Source organism: Drosophila ficusphila, unplaced genomic scaffold (genome assembly GCF_018152265.1).
Source record: "Drosophila ficusphila isolate 14025-0441.05 unplaced genomic scaffold, ASM1815226v1 contig_412, whole genome shotgun sequence".
NCBI classification, from domain to species: Eukaryota; Metazoa; Arthropoda; class Insecta; order Diptera; family Drosophilidae; genus Drosophila; species Drosophila ficusphila.
The window spans coordinates 2,356,881-2,374,599 of record NW_025064326.1 but is presented as its reverse complement, the minus strand read 5'-3'; the positions used below and the strand labels follow the sequence as shown (position 1 = coordinate 2,374,599).

General features: G+C 49.3%; 7 protein-coding genes across 7 annotated transcripts; 4 read left to right on the top strand and 3 right to left on the bottom strand.

The window, feature by feature from the left end:
- Positions 1-112: 112 nt before the first annotated feature.
- Positions 113-3,107, top strand: LOC108092546. The gene is made up of 4 exons (XM_017192180.2): positions 113-168; positions 732-1,204; positions 1,336-1,755; positions 1,808-3,107. Exons 1-4 carry the CDS (start codon positions 113-115, stop codon positions 3,070-3,072), a joined length of 2,214 nt encoding a protein of 737 aa, XP_017047669.2. The 3' UTR covers positions 3,073-3,107.
- On the bottom strand, positions 3,106-5,286 carry LOC108092545 (lactosylceramide 4-alpha-galactosyltransferase). The gene is given in 4 exon segments (XM_017192176.2): positions 3,106-4,401; positions 4,455-4,761; positions 4,764-5,045; positions 5,163-5,286. Coding segments are annotated over 3 exon segments (1,140 nt in total). The 5' UTR covers positions 5,014-5,045; positions 5,163-5,286; the 3' UTR covers positions 3,106-3,818.
- An 89-nt stretch (positions 5,287-5,375) lies between these two features.
- LOC108092321 (pre-mRNA-processing factor 40 homolog A) lies at positions 5,376-8,556 on the top strand. The gene is made up of 6 exons (XM_017191856.2): positions 5,376-5,937; positions 6,001-6,233; positions 6,291-7,339; positions 7,394-7,759; positions 7,813-7,893; positions 7,953-8,556. Exons 1-6 carry the CDS (start codon positions 5,534-5,536, stop codon positions 8,241-8,243), a joined length of 2,424 nt encoding a protein of 807 aa, XP_017047345.2. The 5' UTR covers positions 5,376-5,533; the 3' UTR covers positions 8,244-8,556.
- A 74-nt stretch (positions 8,557-8,630) lies between these two features.
- Positions 8,631-11,272, bottom strand: LOC108092322 (splicing factor 3B subunit 2). The gene is made up of 5 exons (XM_017191857.2): positions 11,171-11,272; positions 10,466-11,118; positions 9,444-10,413; positions 9,140-9,384; positions 8,631-9,076 (listed from the first exon to the last, which is right to left on the bottom strand). The coding sequence occupies exons 1-5, from the start codon at positions 11,192-11,194 to the stop codon at positions 8,707-8,709; spliced, it is 2,262 nt and encodes a 753-aa protein (XP_017047346.2). The 5' UTR covers positions 11,195-11,272; the 3' UTR covers positions 8,631-8,706.
- Positions 11,188-12,519, top strand: LOC108092326 (histidine protein methyltransferase 1 homolog). The gene is made up of 3 exons (XM_017191862.2): positions 11,188-11,407; positions 11,478-12,031; positions 12,090-12,519. The coding sequence occupies exons 1-3, from the start codon at positions 11,266-11,268 to the stop codon at positions 12,498-12,500; spliced, it is 1,107 nt and encodes a 368-aa protein (XP_017047351.1). The 5' UTR covers positions 11,188-11,265; the 3' UTR covers positions 12,501-12,519.
- A 267-nt stretch (positions 12,520-12,786) lies between these two features.
- LOC108092324 (palmitoyltransferase ZDHHC23) lies at positions 12,787-14,609 on the top strand. The gene is made up of 4 exons (XM_017191859.1): positions 12,787-12,888; positions 12,975-13,252; positions 13,311-14,207; positions 14,262-14,609. Exons 2-4 carry the CDS (start codon positions 13,065-13,067, stop codon positions 14,440-14,442), a joined length of 1,266 nt encoding a protein of 421 aa, XP_017047348.1. The 5' UTR covers positions 12,787-12,888; positions 12,975-13,064; the 3' UTR covers positions 14,443-14,609.
- LOC108092320 (calponin homology domain-containing protein DDB_G0272472) lies at positions 14,545-17,656 on the bottom strand. Its single transcript, XM_017191855.2, has 6 exons — positions 17,335-17,656; positions 15,928-17,267; positions 15,479-15,869; positions 15,182-15,421; positions 14,835-15,118; positions 14,545-14,769 (listed from the first exon to the last, which is right to left on the bottom strand). The coding sequence occupies exons 1-6, from the start codon at positions 17,554-17,556 to the stop codon at positions 14,619-14,621; spliced, it is 2,628 nt and encodes an 875-aa protein (XP_017047344.1). The 5' UTR covers positions 17,557-17,656; the 3' UTR covers positions 14,545-14,618.
- Positions 17,657-17,719: the final 63 nt, after the last annotated feature.

Here is a 17,719-nt window from a genome sequence, read left to right as displayed (position 1 = left end):
TGCGGCAAGAAACGGCACGAAATGCAGTGCAGGCCAACCCACTTTTGGCCGTTCTTGTTTTGCCGCTTTTGCGCTCTTTGGCTAATTCATGCATTATACGTATATTATAGCCATGGCTTCGGTCTCGCCTCGCGGACTTGCGGACTGGCGGACTCGAGGCGCGAACATGTGAGTTTAAGCCCTGTTGTCATTAAATATGCAACCTTTCTTTGTTTTGCTCCCATTGTTTTCCCTTTACCGCTGGTGCGGATTGGCCTAAACGGATAAGAATCAGTTGAAAGGCGTGTGAAAAGAGTTAAGGCCGCAAAGGAGCCACGATACGTATATGTGGTGGAAAACCTGTTGTTCTTGGGCTATAGTATGATTATATGATTTTATTTTTAAATTTCGAATAGTGGTTTTTCACCCATGAGTTCTTGCCCCATCAATCGTTGAGCAGGTGGGATGTGTGCTCCCAATGCCTGACACATTTGCAGACCCGCAACTGAAATGGGGCATTCTACCGCCGAAAATAGCAAATAAGCGGGGATTATGGGAGAGAAACCGCAGAGAAAAGCAGCTGCAGACAACCGCAGAGTCATCAGCCACCAAACAGCGAGCACCAAACAACGAACACCCAGATCTCCAGCAACATCCGCGCATATTGGAAGATGGAGACGGGCGCACTTATCATTCAACTTCGCAGCGAATCGCACGCGCGATTCATAATAATCGGAGTGTGCTAAAAGCAGAAGGAGTCCGAAGCAGCGGAACACATGGCATGGACATGGAAGCCATAAGAATGCTGTCGTCGAGCCAAGAAGCTGCCAACCAGTCCGACTCCAACTGGAAGTCCCATTGCAAAGCAAACGCACTATTACGAGGCAACCGAAGCGGCGGTGCCAGAAAAAGAAAGTTATTGGAGCCGGTTGTGGCCGCCACCTGCTGCCACCCTCCCTCGTCGCTGCGCTTTGCATGCTGATCATCTTCCAGCTGGGAGCGACTCCTTCGGCGAGCTCCATGTCGCCGTCTAATGAGACCGCCTGGCCACCCTTGCGACACTACGACATTTGGGACGATCCGGTTGATCCCGAGGAGGATTCCCTAACGGAGGAGGCGGACTTCAAGCTGCAAACTGGAATTCAGGAGGAGTTGGATATGGAGTGGCAGCAGCAGGACATCTCCGAGGGGAGTTTCAACCATACCAACAAACGACAGGGAAAGGGTGAGTTAAAGGATACAATTATTAAATTCTCGAAAGTCATGAATTGGTAATAAAGGATTTTAAAGTAAGTAAAGATTTTATAAGAATTTTTATGACTAGTTCTTGACAATAACTACCTCCTCCCACCACAGTGATCCACCTGTTCCCTGTGCCCGTGGACGGCGACTGCCTGTCCAACGATGGTCGGCGGATGGGCAACTGCCTCAACGCCTACGAGTGCCACCAGAAGAACGGACAGGCGAAGGGAGAGTGCGCCATGGGATTCGGGGTGTGCTGTGTGTTTGTGGCCAGCTGCAACACCACCATCTCGAACAACATCACCTATATCGTCTCGCCGGGATTCCCCAGCTTCATGCCCAGCAACTTCAGCGGCTGCAGCCTGCGGGTGAAGATGATGAGCGACGAGATCAGCCAGGTGAGGATCGACTTCCACCACTTCACTTTGGGCCAGCCAAATCGAAGGACTGGCGTGTGCGACGGCGATGTGTTCAGTATAGGCGGCGGACCAGGGGGCAACTTCTCCATCTGCGGTCAGAACAGTGGGCAGCATTGTAAGTACAATGGGCATTACCTGTTCCCATTCAAACACATCTTTCGCTCCAGTGTACTACGATGTGGGAGCGCGAGCTTCACCAAGGCAGTCCACTCTGTACGGGAGCCTTCGCCCGGTGGATGCAAGCAACGCCACCAGCAACTCCACGTCCACTGGCGAACGCTTCGTCGACATCAACCTCAACCTGTCCAATCGCTTCCTGCCCCTCCGCATTTGGGAAATGAGTGTGGTCCAGATCCCCTTCAATCAGCGCGCTCCTGCGGGTTGTCTGCAATACCACACGGGAACAGAGGGCGTCATGCAGACCTTCAACTTCGCCGAGAATGGCCGGCACTTGGCCAACCAGAACTACAGGATCTGTGTACGTCAGGAGCTGGATATGTGCTCGATCATGTACCAGCCGTGCGATGAACAGTCCTTCCGGATTGGCGGTGGCGGTCGAATGGCCACCAGAGCAGGAGAATCCTCTGCAGGAGCACAGACAGCTTCCAATCCGGGCGTGGCACAATCTGATGCGGCAGGTGCCACAGCAGCACCGGGTAATGCAGCAATGACCACTGCTGCTCCCACTTCCAGCACCCTGATGCAGATGCTGGCCAACATGGCCAACATGGCCAACTCCACCACTGCTACACTCGCGACCATGATGTCTGGGAACTCCACTCCAGCGGCAAGTGCTGCATCCCCAGGAAGCAACGTGAACAGCAGCAGCACCAGCAGCAGCAGCAGTACGGCCGCCATGAGCACGACGACAACATCGACAACCACTCCGACTCCCCTCCGCTCCAGCACAGAAGCTTCCACCACCACCTCGCAGGCACCGGCATCCTCGCCAGCCGCCGACGACGTGGAGGGCTCAGGAGGCGGCGACGGGGAAGATGGTGACGACGACGATGACGGCGGGTTCCTGTTCTTCAGAAGTCGACCCACAACTGAAGAACCGGGCGTCTCCCGACGCCCACGGCCCAGTGGAGGCTTCGACATAATGGGCATGATTCGGAATGCCCTCGACCTGCCGCTGAAGTGGCGTCGTCGGCAGGGCCGCCAGTTCTTCAGCACCTGTTCGGATAGGATAACAATGCCCTGCATCATCGAGGACTTCATCGGCACAGGGCTGGGCCCTCTTCCCGGGTGCGAACCCGTCCACTGTGGCGCCCAGTTCTGCTCGTCGGGCGTGTGGCCGTGTCGCATCGAGAGCACAGTGACCCCGTTTTACATAGGCGTCCATTTCGGAAACGGGATGGGTGCTGGCAAGGCGAATGCCGAGGACAACGTGGGCGCTTGTCTGCGGTTCTCCCAGGTGCAGTGCATGTAGGAGTTTCGTTTTCGTTTTAGAAAATACAGAGGGTTCGTTATCAATAGTTTCAGATTTGCACCCAATCATTGTATTTATGTACAAGCCTTCATCTAATTTAAATACTTCTAAAAAGCTTTCACAAAGATGTTACTTAAATTATTGAAATTTACAAACTATGTTAGCAGTACCTAATTTACCTGACTCTTGTGAAAATGATTTTATGGCTTGTACAAAATATGCACACGGTGGACCAGATTCCACAACTTATTCGAGCTTAAGTTTAATTTTGAGAACTTGCTAGGTTATACAAGCACATTGGGAATAGGCGGAGCATTCTGAACTTACTTAGTTCGGCAGTAGCCTTTTTAATTTTGTTCTTTTCTTTTATAAGATTGTAATTTTTGAGATTGCCAATAAAGTGTAAATGTGTTTGTGCAAACGGAAAAATGGGAGTATTTTGAACTTATAAAGTATAGTAGTAGCCATATTCACTTTGTTCTTTTGGATTTTTTAAGAATACTTTGAGACTGCCCATAAAGTGTAAACATGTTTGTGCAATGGGACGTTATGCAACAAAAACGAGCAGAATTAATTAAATGTTCGTCGGGGACGTGTGCGTTTACATGAGTTTTCATTTCTTGGAATGCGATCTGCCACAGAAGCACACGAAATAAGATGCCAACTAAAAACTGTGCCCCTTACCAGGCTCTTTGGCTTGCAGCGGGAAATAAGCACGTACAACAGGCAAGCAAGTAATACTTATATTAGAAGAAATCACCCGCAGCCTTATAGGCACGCGGGCAGTTTTGTTCAGCGTACTTGGCATAGGCGCTTTTTGACCCCTGTTTGATAGGCAGCGAACTGGAGTGCTTGTTCCAAACGTGCACTACGTACGAGTCCTTGCAGCGGGCCATCGTCTCCTCCGTCTTCTCCGGCTCAAAGAAGTCACGCCACTGCTTCCAGGGCACCGCGTAGAAAGCTCCACGTCCGAAGACCTTGAATCCCAGACAGCGCTTGGGATCCTCCTGCATCAGAGCAATGTCCTTGGTGCCGCAAATCTTTTGGGCCACGCGGGTTATAACCCCCGGTCCGTTGTTTCCCCAGTCACGGGGGCTGAAATTGTGCTGAAAGTCACGCAGACACGACTCCGCGATTTCGTGGCCAAAACCTGTGGCTGCCAGGCTCATGACGCCAGCGGCCAAGTGGGTGTTCGACTCGGCACCGGTGTAATTAGGCGGCACTTCCTCCATGTTGCGGAGCACCACCACGTCCATGTCTAGGTAAATACCGCCGTAGCGATAGAGGGTGAGATAGCGCAGAAAATCCGATATGTGCGAAAAGAGATACCTTGGAGGGAAAGTCAGTAACTAGTTCTACACATGGTGAACATCCAAGCTCACCTGGATCGGAACAGGCGGCCGTCCTTGAACCACTCCTCGATGGGTGTGCCGGCAGCATAGCTCCTGAGATTTAATCGCCGCAGGTGCACATTGCCATAGCTAAGAATAGCCTCGACTAGTGGCTGGGAATGGCTCCTGTTGCGTCCGCCTGTGGAGATTCGATAGGTGGGTCCGGCAAACAGGACGAACACTTGAAAATTCGGATTGTGCAGCGCCGCGGACTCGATTGCACAGGCCTGGCGGGCGGTGAGCTTCAGCTTTTCAAACTGTCTGTTCTCCGCTTGGTGGCAACTGGTCTCGTGAAAAAGATGCTCCGGCCGGGTGTGGGCTTTGGCTCCGCCAGCAGCACATCCTCCAAAGGACTGGCATCCGCACTGGCATCTGGCGCCCTAGTCGCCGTTCCTGCTTGGTCCTCCACGAAGCACAGATAGTAGTCATTTTGCCAGGTCAAGGTGTAGACAATGCTCCCAATCAGCACCAAGATGAGAATGCCAAACAGGACCCGCAGGCGCCCGTTGTGAAGAAAGCGGGCCGCCAAAATGGGCAGACGCAAAAGCATGATAAATCAGACTAAAATAAGAAAACAGAAAACTAATTGCATATTAAACATCAAGCTATTTAAAGATTAAAAGTTGATCCCTGACCTCATTTCGAACATTGATAGAATGCCAATAATAAAATATTTGTCTCACTATTTTGATAACTCACTATGCCTTCGCAGCTAGCACACTCTGGCCGGCTGCATCATTAAATCCCTCTTTGTTGATAAGCAATACTTTTGCTAAAAACAATAACGGCAATACCACAACAAAGACCAGTGTTACCGGCGGGGGATGTTAATCGATAACATATGGTGTGGACAGGCACACTACGGTGTACTTAAACTATATTTTTAGTATTAAATGGCTTTGGTATAGCTAAGTGAGTCCCACGGTCACACTGGCGTGGAAAGCGGCATTTACTTTGAGAGTTTTACGATTTTTTTCAATTACCAATTTCAACGTAAATTGGCCGGCGCAGCGCACGCAACGACCGGTAGACGTCCGATACACCCATTACCCATATAGCAAAATAGTGAAATGAATGTTCCTCCTAGTGTGGGCAATGGAGGAGCACCGCCGGGAAGGGGCATGTACACGCCGCCCAATGCGATTGTGCCGCAGTTTCCGCCTCCGGGATTTGCGGCCCCGCCCCCTCCGGAGCTGGCCGCCGCCTTCGGGGTTATGGCCTCCAGCACGGAGTGGACGGAACATAAGGCACCGGACGGGCGACCCTACTACTACAACCAGAATACGAAGCAAAGTTCTTGGGAGAAGCCAGAGGCCCTGATGACGCCCGCCGAGTTGCTACACAATCAGTGTCCCTGGAAGGAGTACCGTTCTGACACGGGCAAGGTTTACTATCACAACGTCGCGACCAAGGAGACCTGTTGGGAGCCGCCGCCGGAGTACGTAGACATGAAGGCCAAGGCGAAGGCGGAGGAGTAAGTGAATGAAGAGACGTTCTTTTTAAGTCCTCCACTAATTAACTCGTTTTGTTTAACCAGAGCTGCTGCTGCCGCAAAAGCCGTGGCGGCCATGACTTCGTCTAGCTTGGCGGGCATGGTGCCCCATGCTGCTCTGGCCAACATCCTGCCCGCCGCCCTACCCGCTGCCCCCAGGATACCCACGCCCGAGATTCATTCGCCCTTAACGCCCAGCAGCAATGAGAATTCTTCCTCCGCATTGGACCAGGCAATGGCAGCCACTTTGGCATCTATTGAGGTTCCACAACAGAATGGTAAGTCCTCATGCCAGATATTATTTAATTTACCTTCTCATTGACTTCTCTCTTCAGCTAAAAAGGATGAAAAGTCAGAAAGCACAATGGTGTTCAAGGACAAACGCGAGGCCATCGAGTCATTTAAGGAGCTGCTCCGAGACCGCAACGTGCCCTCTAACGCCAACTGGGACCAGTGCGTGAAGATTATATCAAAGGATCCGCGCTACGCCGCATTCAAGAACCTCAACGAGCGCAAACAGACTTTCAATGCCTACAAGACGCAGAAGATCAAGGACGAGCGGGAGGAATCACGCCTGAAAGCCAAAAAGGCAAAGGAGGACCTGGAGCAGTTCCTTATGTCTAGCGACAAAATGAACTCGCAGATGAAGTACTTCCGCTGCGAAGAGGTTTTTGCTGGGAACAGGACATGGACGGTGGTGCCAGAACCGGATCGGCGGGATATATACGAGGATTGTATATTTAACCTGGCCAAGCGAGAGAAAGAAGAGGCCCGGCTGCTTAAAAAGCGCAACATGAAGGTTCTGGGCGAACTGCTCGAGTCAATGACGTCGATTAACCACGCCACCACTTGGTCAGAAGCCCAGGTAATGCTACTGGACAACGCGGCATTTAAGAACGATGTGACCCTGCTGGGGATGGACAAGGAGGATGCCCTCATTGTCTTCGAGGAGCACATTCGGACCTTGGAGAAGGAGGAGGAGGAGGAACGCGAGCGGGAAAAAAAGCGGATGAAACGGCAGCAGCGCAAGAATAGGGACTCTTTCCTGGCACTGCTTGATTCTCTTCACGAAGAGGGCAAGCTTACTTCTATGTCGCTGTGGGTGGAGCTGTATCCCATAATATCCGCCGACCTGCGATTCTCCGCCATGCTTGGCCAGAACGGCTCCACACCCCTGGATCTCTTCAAGTTCTACGTGGAAAACCTAAAGGCTCGTTTCCATGACGAGAAGAAAATTATTCGGGAAATCCTGAAGGAAAAAGTATTTGTGGTCCAGGCTAAAACTTCCTTTGAAGACTTTGCGACGGTTGTGTGTGAAGATAAACGTTCAGCTAGCCTGGATGCGGGCAATGTGAAACTCACCTACAACTCCCTGCTAGAAAAGGTAATTGATAAGTGGGGAAATACTTAGGCTCTTTTAATATCTAATTCATTCTAGGCGGAGGCCATTGAAAAGGAGCGCATGAAGGAGGAGGTGCGACGGTTGCGAAAGTTAGAAAACGAGATCAAGAACGAGTGGCTGGAGGCCAACGTGTCAGTGGCCGAACCCTACGAGAGTGCCAAGAAGCTGGTGGAGCACCTGGAAGCATTTGCTTTGTACGAAAAGGAAATTGGTGTGGAAAAGATCTGGGAGGACTTCATTAAGGAAAGCGAAGATGCCTGCAGCCATCACCACTCGCGGTCACGAAAATCAAAAAAGAACAAGAAGCACAAAAAACGAATTCGATCCACTTCGAGGTCGGACATTGAGAACGAGCAAGTCGAATTGGAGAAGTCCAAGCGAAGACGTTCCAAGTCGCGATCGGTTAGTATAAAACCCGTTCAACATGTGTACAAAATAACGTTATTCCCCAACAGCATTCCCTGAGCACGATCGGCAGCATCGAGAGCGAAAAACTGTTAAAGAAGAAAAAGAAGCGCAAGAACAAGCTGCGAGGTGTATGTAGCTAAACCAAACATTTTCCAAAACCTAAAATCTAACAAGGCTTAAATTTCAGTCCTCCTGCGAATCGGAATTGGCAGGCAACCAGTCGCCAGGCACTCAAGCACTTCTGCAAAACGACTCAAACTCGCATTCGCCGGCCAAGAAAAAAAAGAAGGAAAAGCGAGCCAGGAAGGACAAAGAGGGCAAGCGACACAGGCACAACCGCTCCGGCACGCCCCTCAGCCCCGCTCAGTCCATTGATTCGCCGGGATCGCGGAACGAGGAGTTAACGCTAAGCGACGGCGAGCTAGAATCGAAGCGCGCGGCCTTGCTGGCGCAACTGAGCGAACAGCTAGACGAGTAACTGGCGGACGGCACTGAGCCTAAACCGACATAGACAGCGTGTGGCACACTCAAGCTCCGGCTGAGCAGCAGGCATCGATGTCAGTTGCTAGACGAGTTCTCCCGCGTCCTTGCCTTCCACTGCACCCCACTTTGTTTGGTTAAGATGTAGTCCTGGCCTCAGCACAAGCCACACAGCGAACCACTAATGTAATTCTTAGTCGCAATAAGTTTCAATGTATAAATGAGAATTAAAACTATCCAGTCAAGTTTTAAGTTTTACGCAAATGATTTTGAGTCTCGCATCAAAATAAACGAGAAATAACGTAATTCCAGGAATATTGTTTGATTTGTATTATATTATTTACGTAGAAAGAACTCTGGCTTTTAATTTGAAAAGAAACAATAATTTAGTTTTCACTATGTTTAATGACATTCTCGACAAACGCACGAATGGAAAAGTAGTTTTCATTTTTGCTGTGTACTTAAAACTTGAATTCCTTGTACTTCTTTGTGGTCTTGGCTGGATCCGTTTGTTGCCGCTTGCGCTTTGATTTCTGTCTCGCCACATGCTCCGCCAACATGTCTGACAGATCCTCCTTCTGCAGGTGATTCTGCTGCTCGCGCATCTGCTGCTCGTAGCGCTGAGCCATTGCGTCGTTGTCCATGTCCAATTCGCTGGGATCGAGTGCCAGTTCCACGATGCCCTCGCGGTCTGTGGTGGATCGAACTGGAGGCTGTTTGTTAGCCCCACTGCCGCTGACATCGTAGACATGAGTTGATCCCATCATTGAGGCGCCTATGCGGTCTGTGCGCTTCTCGGGCAGCACTTGGTACAAAACGGGGGTTTCATTGCTAGGAGAGGGCCGAATTCATAATTTAGTTTGGCTCTTGTTTTGCAGATCTTATTTTACTTACTCCTCCATCTCGGCTTCGATTTTCTTCTTGCGCAGCTCAATGTTTTCAGGGGTTTCCATGCCTGCTGGCACACTGGTCAGCCCAGACGGTGTGACCAGTCCCTCCACTGGCGTGACCAGTCCAGTCTCATCCTGCTGATCGCCCAAGTCCTCGCCATCCTCCTCCTCCTCTTCGGAGGATTCTTCTGACTCCGATTCCAGTTCGCCCCATTGGTTGCGTTCAATATCGGCCTCGTCAATGCCGTTCTATATGAAAATATACCATATATCACAAAAATAGATCAAAATGGATTGTCAATACTCACATCCAAGTCCAATATATTGGTCCCGAATACATCACCGTACAGCGGCTTTCCGTTCTCATCCACTGGAGGTTTTCCCCAACCTCCTGCATGATAACCGAATGAGGTTCCGTCTGGGATAGGTGCGTTTAGGCCGGGAATTTTAAGATTCGGGTATGAAGGAGGCGGCCCGTAACGTTGTTGAGCAATAAGCCACGGGGGCGGAATCTTGTGCGAGTTAGGGCCCACGGGCATGCCCAAGGCAATGCGCAATTCTTCGGAAAGGTCACCTGGTTTCTTCTCCTTAAGACGTGTCTCGAACTCTTTGCCCTCGTAGTAAAGATCGCCATGAATAGTCATGCGGGGCTTGGTCTGCCATTTGAAAAAGGCGTCGTGTAGTTTCTGATAGTCAATGTCGATCTTGCCCATCTTTGGACGGACGCGTTCACGCATCTTGGCCTTCAGAGTCTTGGCGTCTTCACGCTCCTGCAGTGACTCACGCATTTCCATGATGCCAGTCTTCTTAATGAAGGCAGGAAGATCGAATGGAGGCTTTTCAATGCCCCTCTTGCCCTGCAGATACTTTCGCTTGAAACACCAATGCCGCGGCACCTGCACTGTGTTCCTGTAGGCCTTCAGTTGGACCAGCAATTTGGGATCTCTGGCCGTGACATCGTGCATCTCAACAACATCGGGTCGGGAGACCAATTGCTTCAGTTCTGCCACACTCAGGCGGGTTAATTTTTTGAGCTTGCGCTTGGAAAGCTTTTCTTTGTCCTCTTTGCGCTCGTCGTCATCATCGCCATCGTCGTCTTCGTCCTCAAGTAGTTTGTCGGCTGCCTTTTTGTCCTTTGAGAGGGCCTCGGAGTCTAACGAAGACTTGTCCTTTTCAGCTGGCTTTGGTTTATTCTCCAGTTTGAAGATTTCAAAAACCCGATAGAACTGGCGGTACATGGGAGCCAGATCGGCAATGGTGATTTTCTCGGGCACGTATCTATAAGGAGTTAGTTTCATTTTAGGTTTAAAATAACATTTCAATTACTTACTCAACAGTCACATCCTCTTCATTGGCCTCTCCCGCCTTTTTATCTTTTTCCTTTTCATCGCCACGATCCTTCCTTCTCTTGCTGCGACTGTCCTTATGTTTGTCTTTCTTCTCCTTCTCGCCGACCTGTTCGTCATCGCTGCCCGGGACCTTGGTCTCTTGCTCCTTGGTCGGTTCCTGATCCACGACCTCGGAATCATCCGCTTGAGCCAATTGCTGCTGCCTTTCAAACTCCAGCTGGTGGCGAATTTTCTTGTTCTGCTTCTTGCGCTTTTTTTCTTTTTTGTTCCGCTCCGCCTTGCTCTGCCTGCCGGACTTTTGGCCACCGGCACCGTTCACCTGGTTCTCCGCATCATCCTCACTCTCCTCGCCCACATCTGCATCTTCACCGTCCTGTGTTGCACCCCCGCTGCCCCCTTGCGAGTCGGCGTCGACCGTAAACTCCGCAACCCGCTGGTCCTTTAGGGCCAAGACATCCTCCAGGGCTTTTGGAAGAACCAGCTCAGAGGCGGATTTCTCAGCATCCACACCATCTTCAACAGATTCACCGGCAGCATTCCCATTTCCATTGCCGTTTTCATTCCCATTGGCCACCGCACTTTCGTGCTGCTGTTGATCGAATCGAATGGACATCAGCGGGGTGGGCTGGCCGGCCTGATAATTGGGGCAATTAACAACAGAAAAGTCGGCGGTTTAATAAGCTTACCTCGTTGTTTAACTGGTCTGCCATAAATTAAGAAAATTTATAAAAACCAAACCACCAGCGAAAAAACAATTTTAGCGATGAGCGAAACTCGATAAATGTACAACAACGATAGCTCGATAGCTGTCAATGGGAAGGGAAAGTCTAACCAAGTTGGCAGCTCATATTCAACGGGTGACCAATGTTGCGACAGCGTGGTTCTTGCCGACAGCTGTTTTATATCAACTTTAACGTACAAAGGTAAATAATGGCTTAAAATGAATAAAAATAAATTTATAACAACTAACATGACTTACAATTTTTTTCACAGTGCAACATTTCCAGTGCACAGTGTGCCTTGAGGTTGCAAACATGTTTAAGTTTAATTTTGAAGTAGAAGCGGACTCCTCTATTGATCCAGAAGTCGTTAAAAGTCCTATTTTTAATAAGAAAGAAGATTCTATAGAGCCTGATTTGAAAAATACAAATGATATAGAGTGGTACCAGGCAGAAAAGGTAAAGCCAATAGATAACCTTATATCTACCCTGGATTTCTACGAGCTAAATGCCAAGGAGACTAGTGTGCAAAATACAACAATACGACACCTTGTTGCCGGTTTCCTACTGGAAGATATAAAAGCTCAAACCCACCTGGAAAACCTTGATATCCGAAAATCTGAAGAAAACCATTCCGATCTAATAGCTGGGGTCTACGAAGGCGGTGCAAAAATATGGGAGTGCACAGATGATCTTCTTCTGTATCTATCGGAGAAATATGATGACTCCTTCTGGAAGGACAAGAGAGTTCTGGATTTGGGTTGCGGTTCCGGGCTACTAGGAATTTATGCCATTAAACACGGCGCGCGTGTTGACTTTCAGGACTATGTAAGCTTACAATGGCTCTCGTTTGTTGTTTACATTCTTATGAATCTTATATATTCAGAACAAAGACGTTTTGGAATACATCACATATCCAAACATCCTGCTGAATGTTGACGAAACGCTAAGTGATGATGAAAAGCTGGAATTTTTGGACAAAAATACGAGCTTGTATTCCGGGGACTGGTCAAATTTTACTCAACTAACGCAAGGTGTTGAGAAATACGATCTTATACTTACCTCCGAGACAATCTACAATATTGAAAATCAGCAAAAGCTCTTGGAAACCTTTGCTGGTCGTCTGAAGCCGGATGGTATAATTTTTGTTGCTGCAAAAATGCACTATTTTGGTGTAGGAGGTGGCTTGGAACAATTTTCAGATAAGATAAAACATGGGAATGTTTTTCAAAGTCAAACTGTCTGGCAGGCAGACAAAAATTTGAGAAGAGGAATTTTGGAGTTAAAATTTAAATAAAATCCTTTTACTGACGTTTTACGGTGAGCCACTTTTAGGAATCAAATTTGGGGCTTAAATGCTATGAGTTTCGGGTCGACCATTGGTAAACGGAAAATTAAGTTAAGAACCCAATTACAAACGTCTAGCTATCACGCATAAAAAACTTGGAAATACAAGAAATGGAAATGAACAGAGGCGAAAAATCGACATTCATAAAATTAAACATTTAGAATTCAGTTACTACTAGATTGCAATTCCAAACTTTTTATTGAATTTTGCATTCAAATTGAAGTGGTTTTGGTAGCCCGACATAAGAACTTAGGTTGGCAGCCCTCACCAAGCGAGGCACCCTTTACCAAGGCGATGACAGTCAGCTGAGTTGTTGTTCTGGAATAACAGACGAATTGTGAGTACTTTCGTTGTGCTTTAATAAAACAATTAATATGGATCACCTGGCACTGATAAATGCTTTGGAACATTTCCTGCCAATAGGGCGAGCACTAATCTAATCAAAACTGTTTCCACACACGCTGCCCGGAACTCCTTAAAAACCACTCATCACCGGGCGAAATTGCCTAATCGATGTTCTTGATGTCTGCCGGCTTTTCGGATTTTTTCACGGCAGCCAAGATATCAGAGGACGAGGAGGCCAATTCAGAGGCAAACAGAGCTCTCTGCTGCTGTGAATACGTTTCAGATGAGAATAAACAGCGATCACACATTCTAGGATGCTGTTGTAACTGTGTGGACCTCGACTTAGTGTTTACAAGGTGGGTGAACAAATGTAAACTTAGCTAAAATTTGAAATTAATTGTTTGCGCCCCGCAGACTCGTCACCTGCCGGCCCATCAATCAAAGGAACATAGACGGCATGCTGATCGCCTTCCAGGACCGGTTGCGTCTGCCATGGCGAGGCGGTGCCAAGCGAATCTCTCCCGCAGCCGTGGCCCCCGCGTTTATTGTGCCTCTCATGTTGGGATTGGCCACTTTAAACTCCAAGACGGCCGTGGTATTAATGCTCACATTGATTGGCTTCACTGGGTGGGGCGTACAGCAGGCCAAGCGGACGGACACACGGACCAACTTCTTTCTCAGCTGGCTGGTCTTCTCTGTGTTTTACATGATCCTCATATTCGAGTTCCAGGTGCCACTGCTTGAGTTGGCCCCGGAGGAGAACTACGCCCTGATGTTCTTCTCCTGTGCTGCCCTGTACTGTCTGTACTCCGCCAAGGTGCTGTCTCCTCTGAACCTGGTCTCTGCCCAATACGGAACCACGCCCAAGGATGAGTTGCCGGGCATCGCGGAGGCTTCTAGTGGTGAAGAGCAGGCAGAGGCCCAGACCACGCTCCAGATGGAGAGTGTGCTGAGCCTGGACAACGATGACGAGGTGGTGGACATGGACACTGCTGAGCGATCGGGTCTGATGCACGGGCAGCCTAACATCTGCGAGAGCTGCCGCAAGGTGACTCCACGGCGAGCATACCACTGCAATGTGTGCGGCACCTGCGTGAAGAGGCGGGATCACCACAGTTATTGGTTGAACTGCTGCATTGGGGAGCGGAACTACATGTGGTACATAGTCGGACTGGCTCTGTCGGAGATCGCGCTGCTACTCGGTGCCAATTTGACCCTTACGTCGATTTGCCATCCCTTTATGGTCGTGAGACCACTGGGATATCCAGTGCTTTTGCCGGACGACTGCAGCGAGGTATTTGAAGGTTTTGAGTGAGTAGAACATTTGATTTACACTAACCCTTGCTATAAAAATGCCATTTTAAGGCTTGGCATCTCTTTTGTGGTGGCTTGCTACGCCCTACTGATCTCCGCCTACATCGCCTTTATACTCACTCGACAGGCCTACTTGTGGTGGAAGGGCTCCACCCTGCACGAATATAAGCGTGCATCGAACGCCGCTGGTCGCAATCGAATCTGGAGCAACTGGAAAGCAATTTTGAAGTGATTGCCCACATACCAAAAAGCAGAAAGCACTCGCTTGTCGCTCAAATACTAAAGTATTTCCACTTTAAACGCTGTTCTTTATAGTCGTACTTAGTTGTAGTGCTTTAAGGTCTTAATGCAATTTCAAATTTACTCAAAATAAATACAATTAAGAAATTATAACGAAAAGATATTAAACTACCACAAGCTGTCCTCCCGCGGTTTGTAATCGGGCAGCAGCTCCCAGATTTTCATGCGCCACCGCTGGCGTCGCTCTTCTGTCTCCTTTTCGATTTTGAGGATCTGCGGTAGGCGTCGCCAGCAGTCCAGCACCTTCCACTTAAGGTGCCTATAAAATTTTGTTAATAATTCAACAGTTATCTCTTTTTAATATTTTTCTTAAAAAAAACATACCACTCATGATGCGAGATTGCCTGACGAGTCTTGGTGTCTTCGATCATCCGACAGCGCGTGGAGTAGTGATGCCATCGACCGAACCAGTATTCCATAGCATGCAGAGAATGCCAATCAATGGCTACCAGCATCTTGGTCCTCTCATTCTGCACATACTCCATCCAACCAAAAAGGGCGCGTCGCTTGAGAATGTTATGCCAGCACCGCTCTGCTCGGATCATCTTCTCGCGCTGCTTATATGCAGTATAGTTGTGCCACGACTGGAAGGCGCGCTTTTTGAAAAGCTGTTTAAGGAATTCAGAAGGATATCAGCTCTTTAACAATACCAAATCCATGAGAAACCTTACTTGGCAACGGAACTCCTCGCTCTTGACCAGATTTTCGCGCTTGCGTTGGAGCAATCGTTTAAAGCCCTCCATGCCGATTCGTTTTAGCAGAAGCCGTCGACTAAACTCCACGGCCTTGCGTTGATTCTCTATAAAGCGTTGGCGTTCTCGCTCCTTCAGGACCTTGGCCATTTTCTCCTGGCGTCGCTTTTCTTTAAGCACCTCGATCCTCAGTCGCTTGGCTTCTTCGTCCTCCAAGCGCTGAAAGATAGTTATGGTATTTAAAAGTCCTATAATCAAATAATTTTTGTATATAACCTTTGCTTCCTCTAGGGCTACCTTGGCCGCCTCCCTTTCGGCTTCAGCCTGAGCCCGTCGCTGACGGGCCTGCTCATGACGGATACTGCGCTCCGTTGCCCGCTCTTGCATATGCTGAAGAAACCGTGGTTGAAGTAGCGCCTTGCCCTGCAGTCGGGCCATTTCCTCGTCATCCGCGTCGCGCAGACTGCCGATCAGTTGCAAGCATTTTGCCTTCGCCTTGGCCTTCGGATCCCCACAGCGGATAACCGTCTTCAGCTCCTGCTTGAGATCTTCACGAGCCTCTTTGGCCTCATCGCTGAGTTTGGACAGTTTTAGCTGCATGATAAGCCGCTCTTGGCGCTCCAGCTTTATCCGCTGCAAATCAATAATATCCTGCTGCACTTTGAGTCTGGCAATGGCAAATCGTTAAAATAAGTATGTTTCAACTGCGAAATTAAGCTACTTACTTGTTCTTAAATTGTTTCGCTAGCTTCACAGCCTCCTCCCGCTGCTCCAGGGATTTCTGCGTGTTCTTACTTGTCTCGCTGACAGCTTCTGTACGTTGTCGTTTCTTCTCCTGCCTCACCTTGTCCAGGAAAGCGTTGATCTTCTGCACCCGATTGTCACGCGCTTGACATTTCTGCCCCTGCTCCCGCTCGATCTTTTCCATCGTTGTGAAGTGTATCCACTTGAGGAAGTACTTGCGCATCATCACTAATTGGGTGTTTGCCCTCGCATGGAAGAGCTGATCGATGATCTTCTGCTTCTCGTGTGTAGGCGCCACATCCGAATCATCCTCGCTTTCGGTGGGGAGCTCTGGTCGCTCAGGTTCCTTGGGCTTGACCACAACCTTGGGCAACTCTATGCGCCGGATAAGTAGTGGTTCCGGGTCAGGCTCCGCTTCTGATTCTACAATAGGATGTGTACTCGGTGTGGGAGTCTTCTTTTGGGGCAACTGAAACTGCACGTGCTTCGGCGGTGTAGGCAATTCCTTGTCGAGTTGATCGTTCTGCTCTTCGGCAGCCTCCAACTGTAGTTCATAGAGCGCTTCCTCCGCTAAATCAGAGATCACCGAGTCTATCCCATCGCTTGTGTTTGAGCAGGTGGAGGATTCCCTTCTCAGCGAGGCGGGTTTGTCATCTGGTTGCTGCTCTTCCTTGTTTCCCTCTTGCAACTCCTCCTCGTGGCGAACAGTGCGCACATGGAGCATCTGGCGCTCCGCTGCCGCCCGCATGGGCCGGAAGAACTCTTCTGTGGAGGTCAGCGGACTGGGAGTGCGGCACCGCAGCAGCTTCGCCTTGCTCTCGTCCGCCTGGACTTGCTTGGCAAAGTTGCGATATTCGAGGGCATCAAAGGATATAACCTGTTCCTCAAGGAAAGCAGGGATCTCGTTGACCAGGGCTTCCTGCTCAGCCCATTCACAATCCATGTCCGCTTCCTTCTCCGGTTCCGGTCTTAGTTGCTGAATCAGGCTCTTGGTGGCCTCTGTCTTGGATTCGGAACACATCTGCGCTATCTGACCCAAGGCCTGGACAGGAGTGTTGTAGAAGTTATCTATGTGCTGGGCCGCCTGGGCCAGACTCTTCACCAGCGGTCCGTTGTTCAGCTTGAAATCCGGCTTAGTCGGAGGAACTCGGTGAGACTTGCTTCGCTGGAATTGTCGGGCCAACTGCTGGCGAAACTTCTGCAGCTGGTTGTCGATGAAACGCTGCTCCACCTCCAGATTGTGTGCCTTGGTGGCTTCCAAGGAGCTGCCATGATCATGAGCCAAAGTGGCCAGGGGCAACTTGTGAGGGATCTTTTGAAACTGAAGCAATAAAAAATATTTTAATAATACATTAAATTTCGTACAAAAATATACGGAATGCTCTCACCATCTTATGCCGCATGTCCATAATAACACTTGGATTCAAATGCTTTGGCTCATCTCCTTCGATCAGAAGGCGCTCCTGTCGCTTTCCAACGTAGTCGGCCTCGATAAAGCGACGCACCGCATCCGTCTTCAGCCCCAAAGGGTTCGCCTGCTGGTGACGCTTCCTTATGCGATCCCATCGCGACTCCTTAGTGGGCTTCTCACGTCGTTTAACATGCGACATATTTAAATATTGTAAAATTGTGATAGTGAAATTTCAAGTTTCTTCAATATGAAAACTAAATGTGAACTGGGTGACAGAAAAATGGTCATAAACAAGTTGAAAGCATTGTCCTGACAACGAAAACAGCCGGCCGGGGTGACTTACCCCTGCTATAAACTTATTG

Coding starts and splice junctions, on each gene's coding strand:
- LOC108092324 (XM_017191859.1), top strand. CDS start 13,065: ATGTTCTTGATGTCTGCCGGCTTTTCGGATTTTTTCACGGCAGCCAAG. Junction 13,253..13,310: donor CTCGACTTAGTGTTTACAAG/GTGGGTGAACAA, acceptor TGCGCCCCGCAG/ACTCGTCACCTGCCGGCCCA. Junction 14,208..14,261: donor GAGGTATTTGAAGGTTTTGA/GTGAGTAGAACA, acceptor TGCCATTTTAAG/GCTTGGCATCTCTTTTGTGG.
- LOC108092320 (XM_017191855.2), bottom strand. CDS start 17,556: ATGTCGCATGTTAAACGACGTGAGAAGCCCACTAAGGAGTCGCGATGG. Junction 17,268..17,334: donor TGGACATGCGGCATAAGATG/GTGAGAGCATTC, acceptor TTATTGCTTCAG/TTTCAAAAGATCCCTCACAA. Junction 14,770..14,834: donor GCAATCTCGCATCATGAGTG/GTATGTTTTTTT, acceptor AAAATTTTATAG/GCACCTTAAGTGGAAGGTGC.
- LOC108092546 (XM_017192180.2), top strand. CDS start 113: ATGGCTTCGGTCTCGCCTCGCGGACTTGCGGACTGGCGGACTCGAGGC. Junction 169..731: donor CGGACTCGAGGCGCGAACAT/GTGAGTTTAAGC, acceptor TGCTAAAAGCAG/AAGGAGTCCGAAGCAGCGGA. Junction 1,205..1,335: donor CAACAAACGACAGGGAAAGG/GTGAGTTAAAGG, acceptor CTCCCACCACAG/TGATCCACCTGTTCCCTGTG.
- LOC108092321 (XM_017191856.2), top strand. CDS start 5,534: ATGAATGTTCCTCCTAGTGTGGGCAATGGAGGAGCACCGCCGGGAAGG. Junction 6,234..6,290: donor TGAGGTTCCACAACAGAATG/GTAAGTCCTCAT, acceptor TTCTCTCTTCAG/CTAAAAAGGATGAAAAGTCA. Junction 7,894..7,952: donor GCAAGAACAAGCTGCGAGGT/GTATGTAGCTAA, acceptor CTTAAATTTCAG/TCCTCCTGCGAATCGGAATT.
- LOC108092326 (XM_017191862.2), top strand. CDS start 11,266: ATGTACAACAACGATAGCTCGATAGCTGTCAATGGGAAGGGAAAGTCT. Junction 11,408..11,477: donor ATCAACTTTAACGTACAAAG/GTAAATAATGGC, acceptor TTTTTTTCACAG/TGCAACATTTCCAGTGCACA. Junction 12,032..12,089: donor GTGTTGACTTTCAGGACTAT/GTAAGCTTACAA, acceptor TTATATATTCAG/AACAAAGACGTTTTGGAATA.
- LOC108092322 (XM_017191857.2), bottom strand. CDS start 11,194: ATGGCAGACCAGTTAAACAACGAG. Junction 11,119..11,170: donor CAGACCAGTTAAACAACGAG/GTAAGCTTATTA, acceptor CCCAATTATCAG/GCCGGCCAGCCCACCCCGCT. Junction 10,414..10,465: donor GAAGAGGATGTGACTGTTGA/GTAAGTAATTGA, acceptor AACTCCTTATAG/ATACGTGCCCGAGAAAATCA.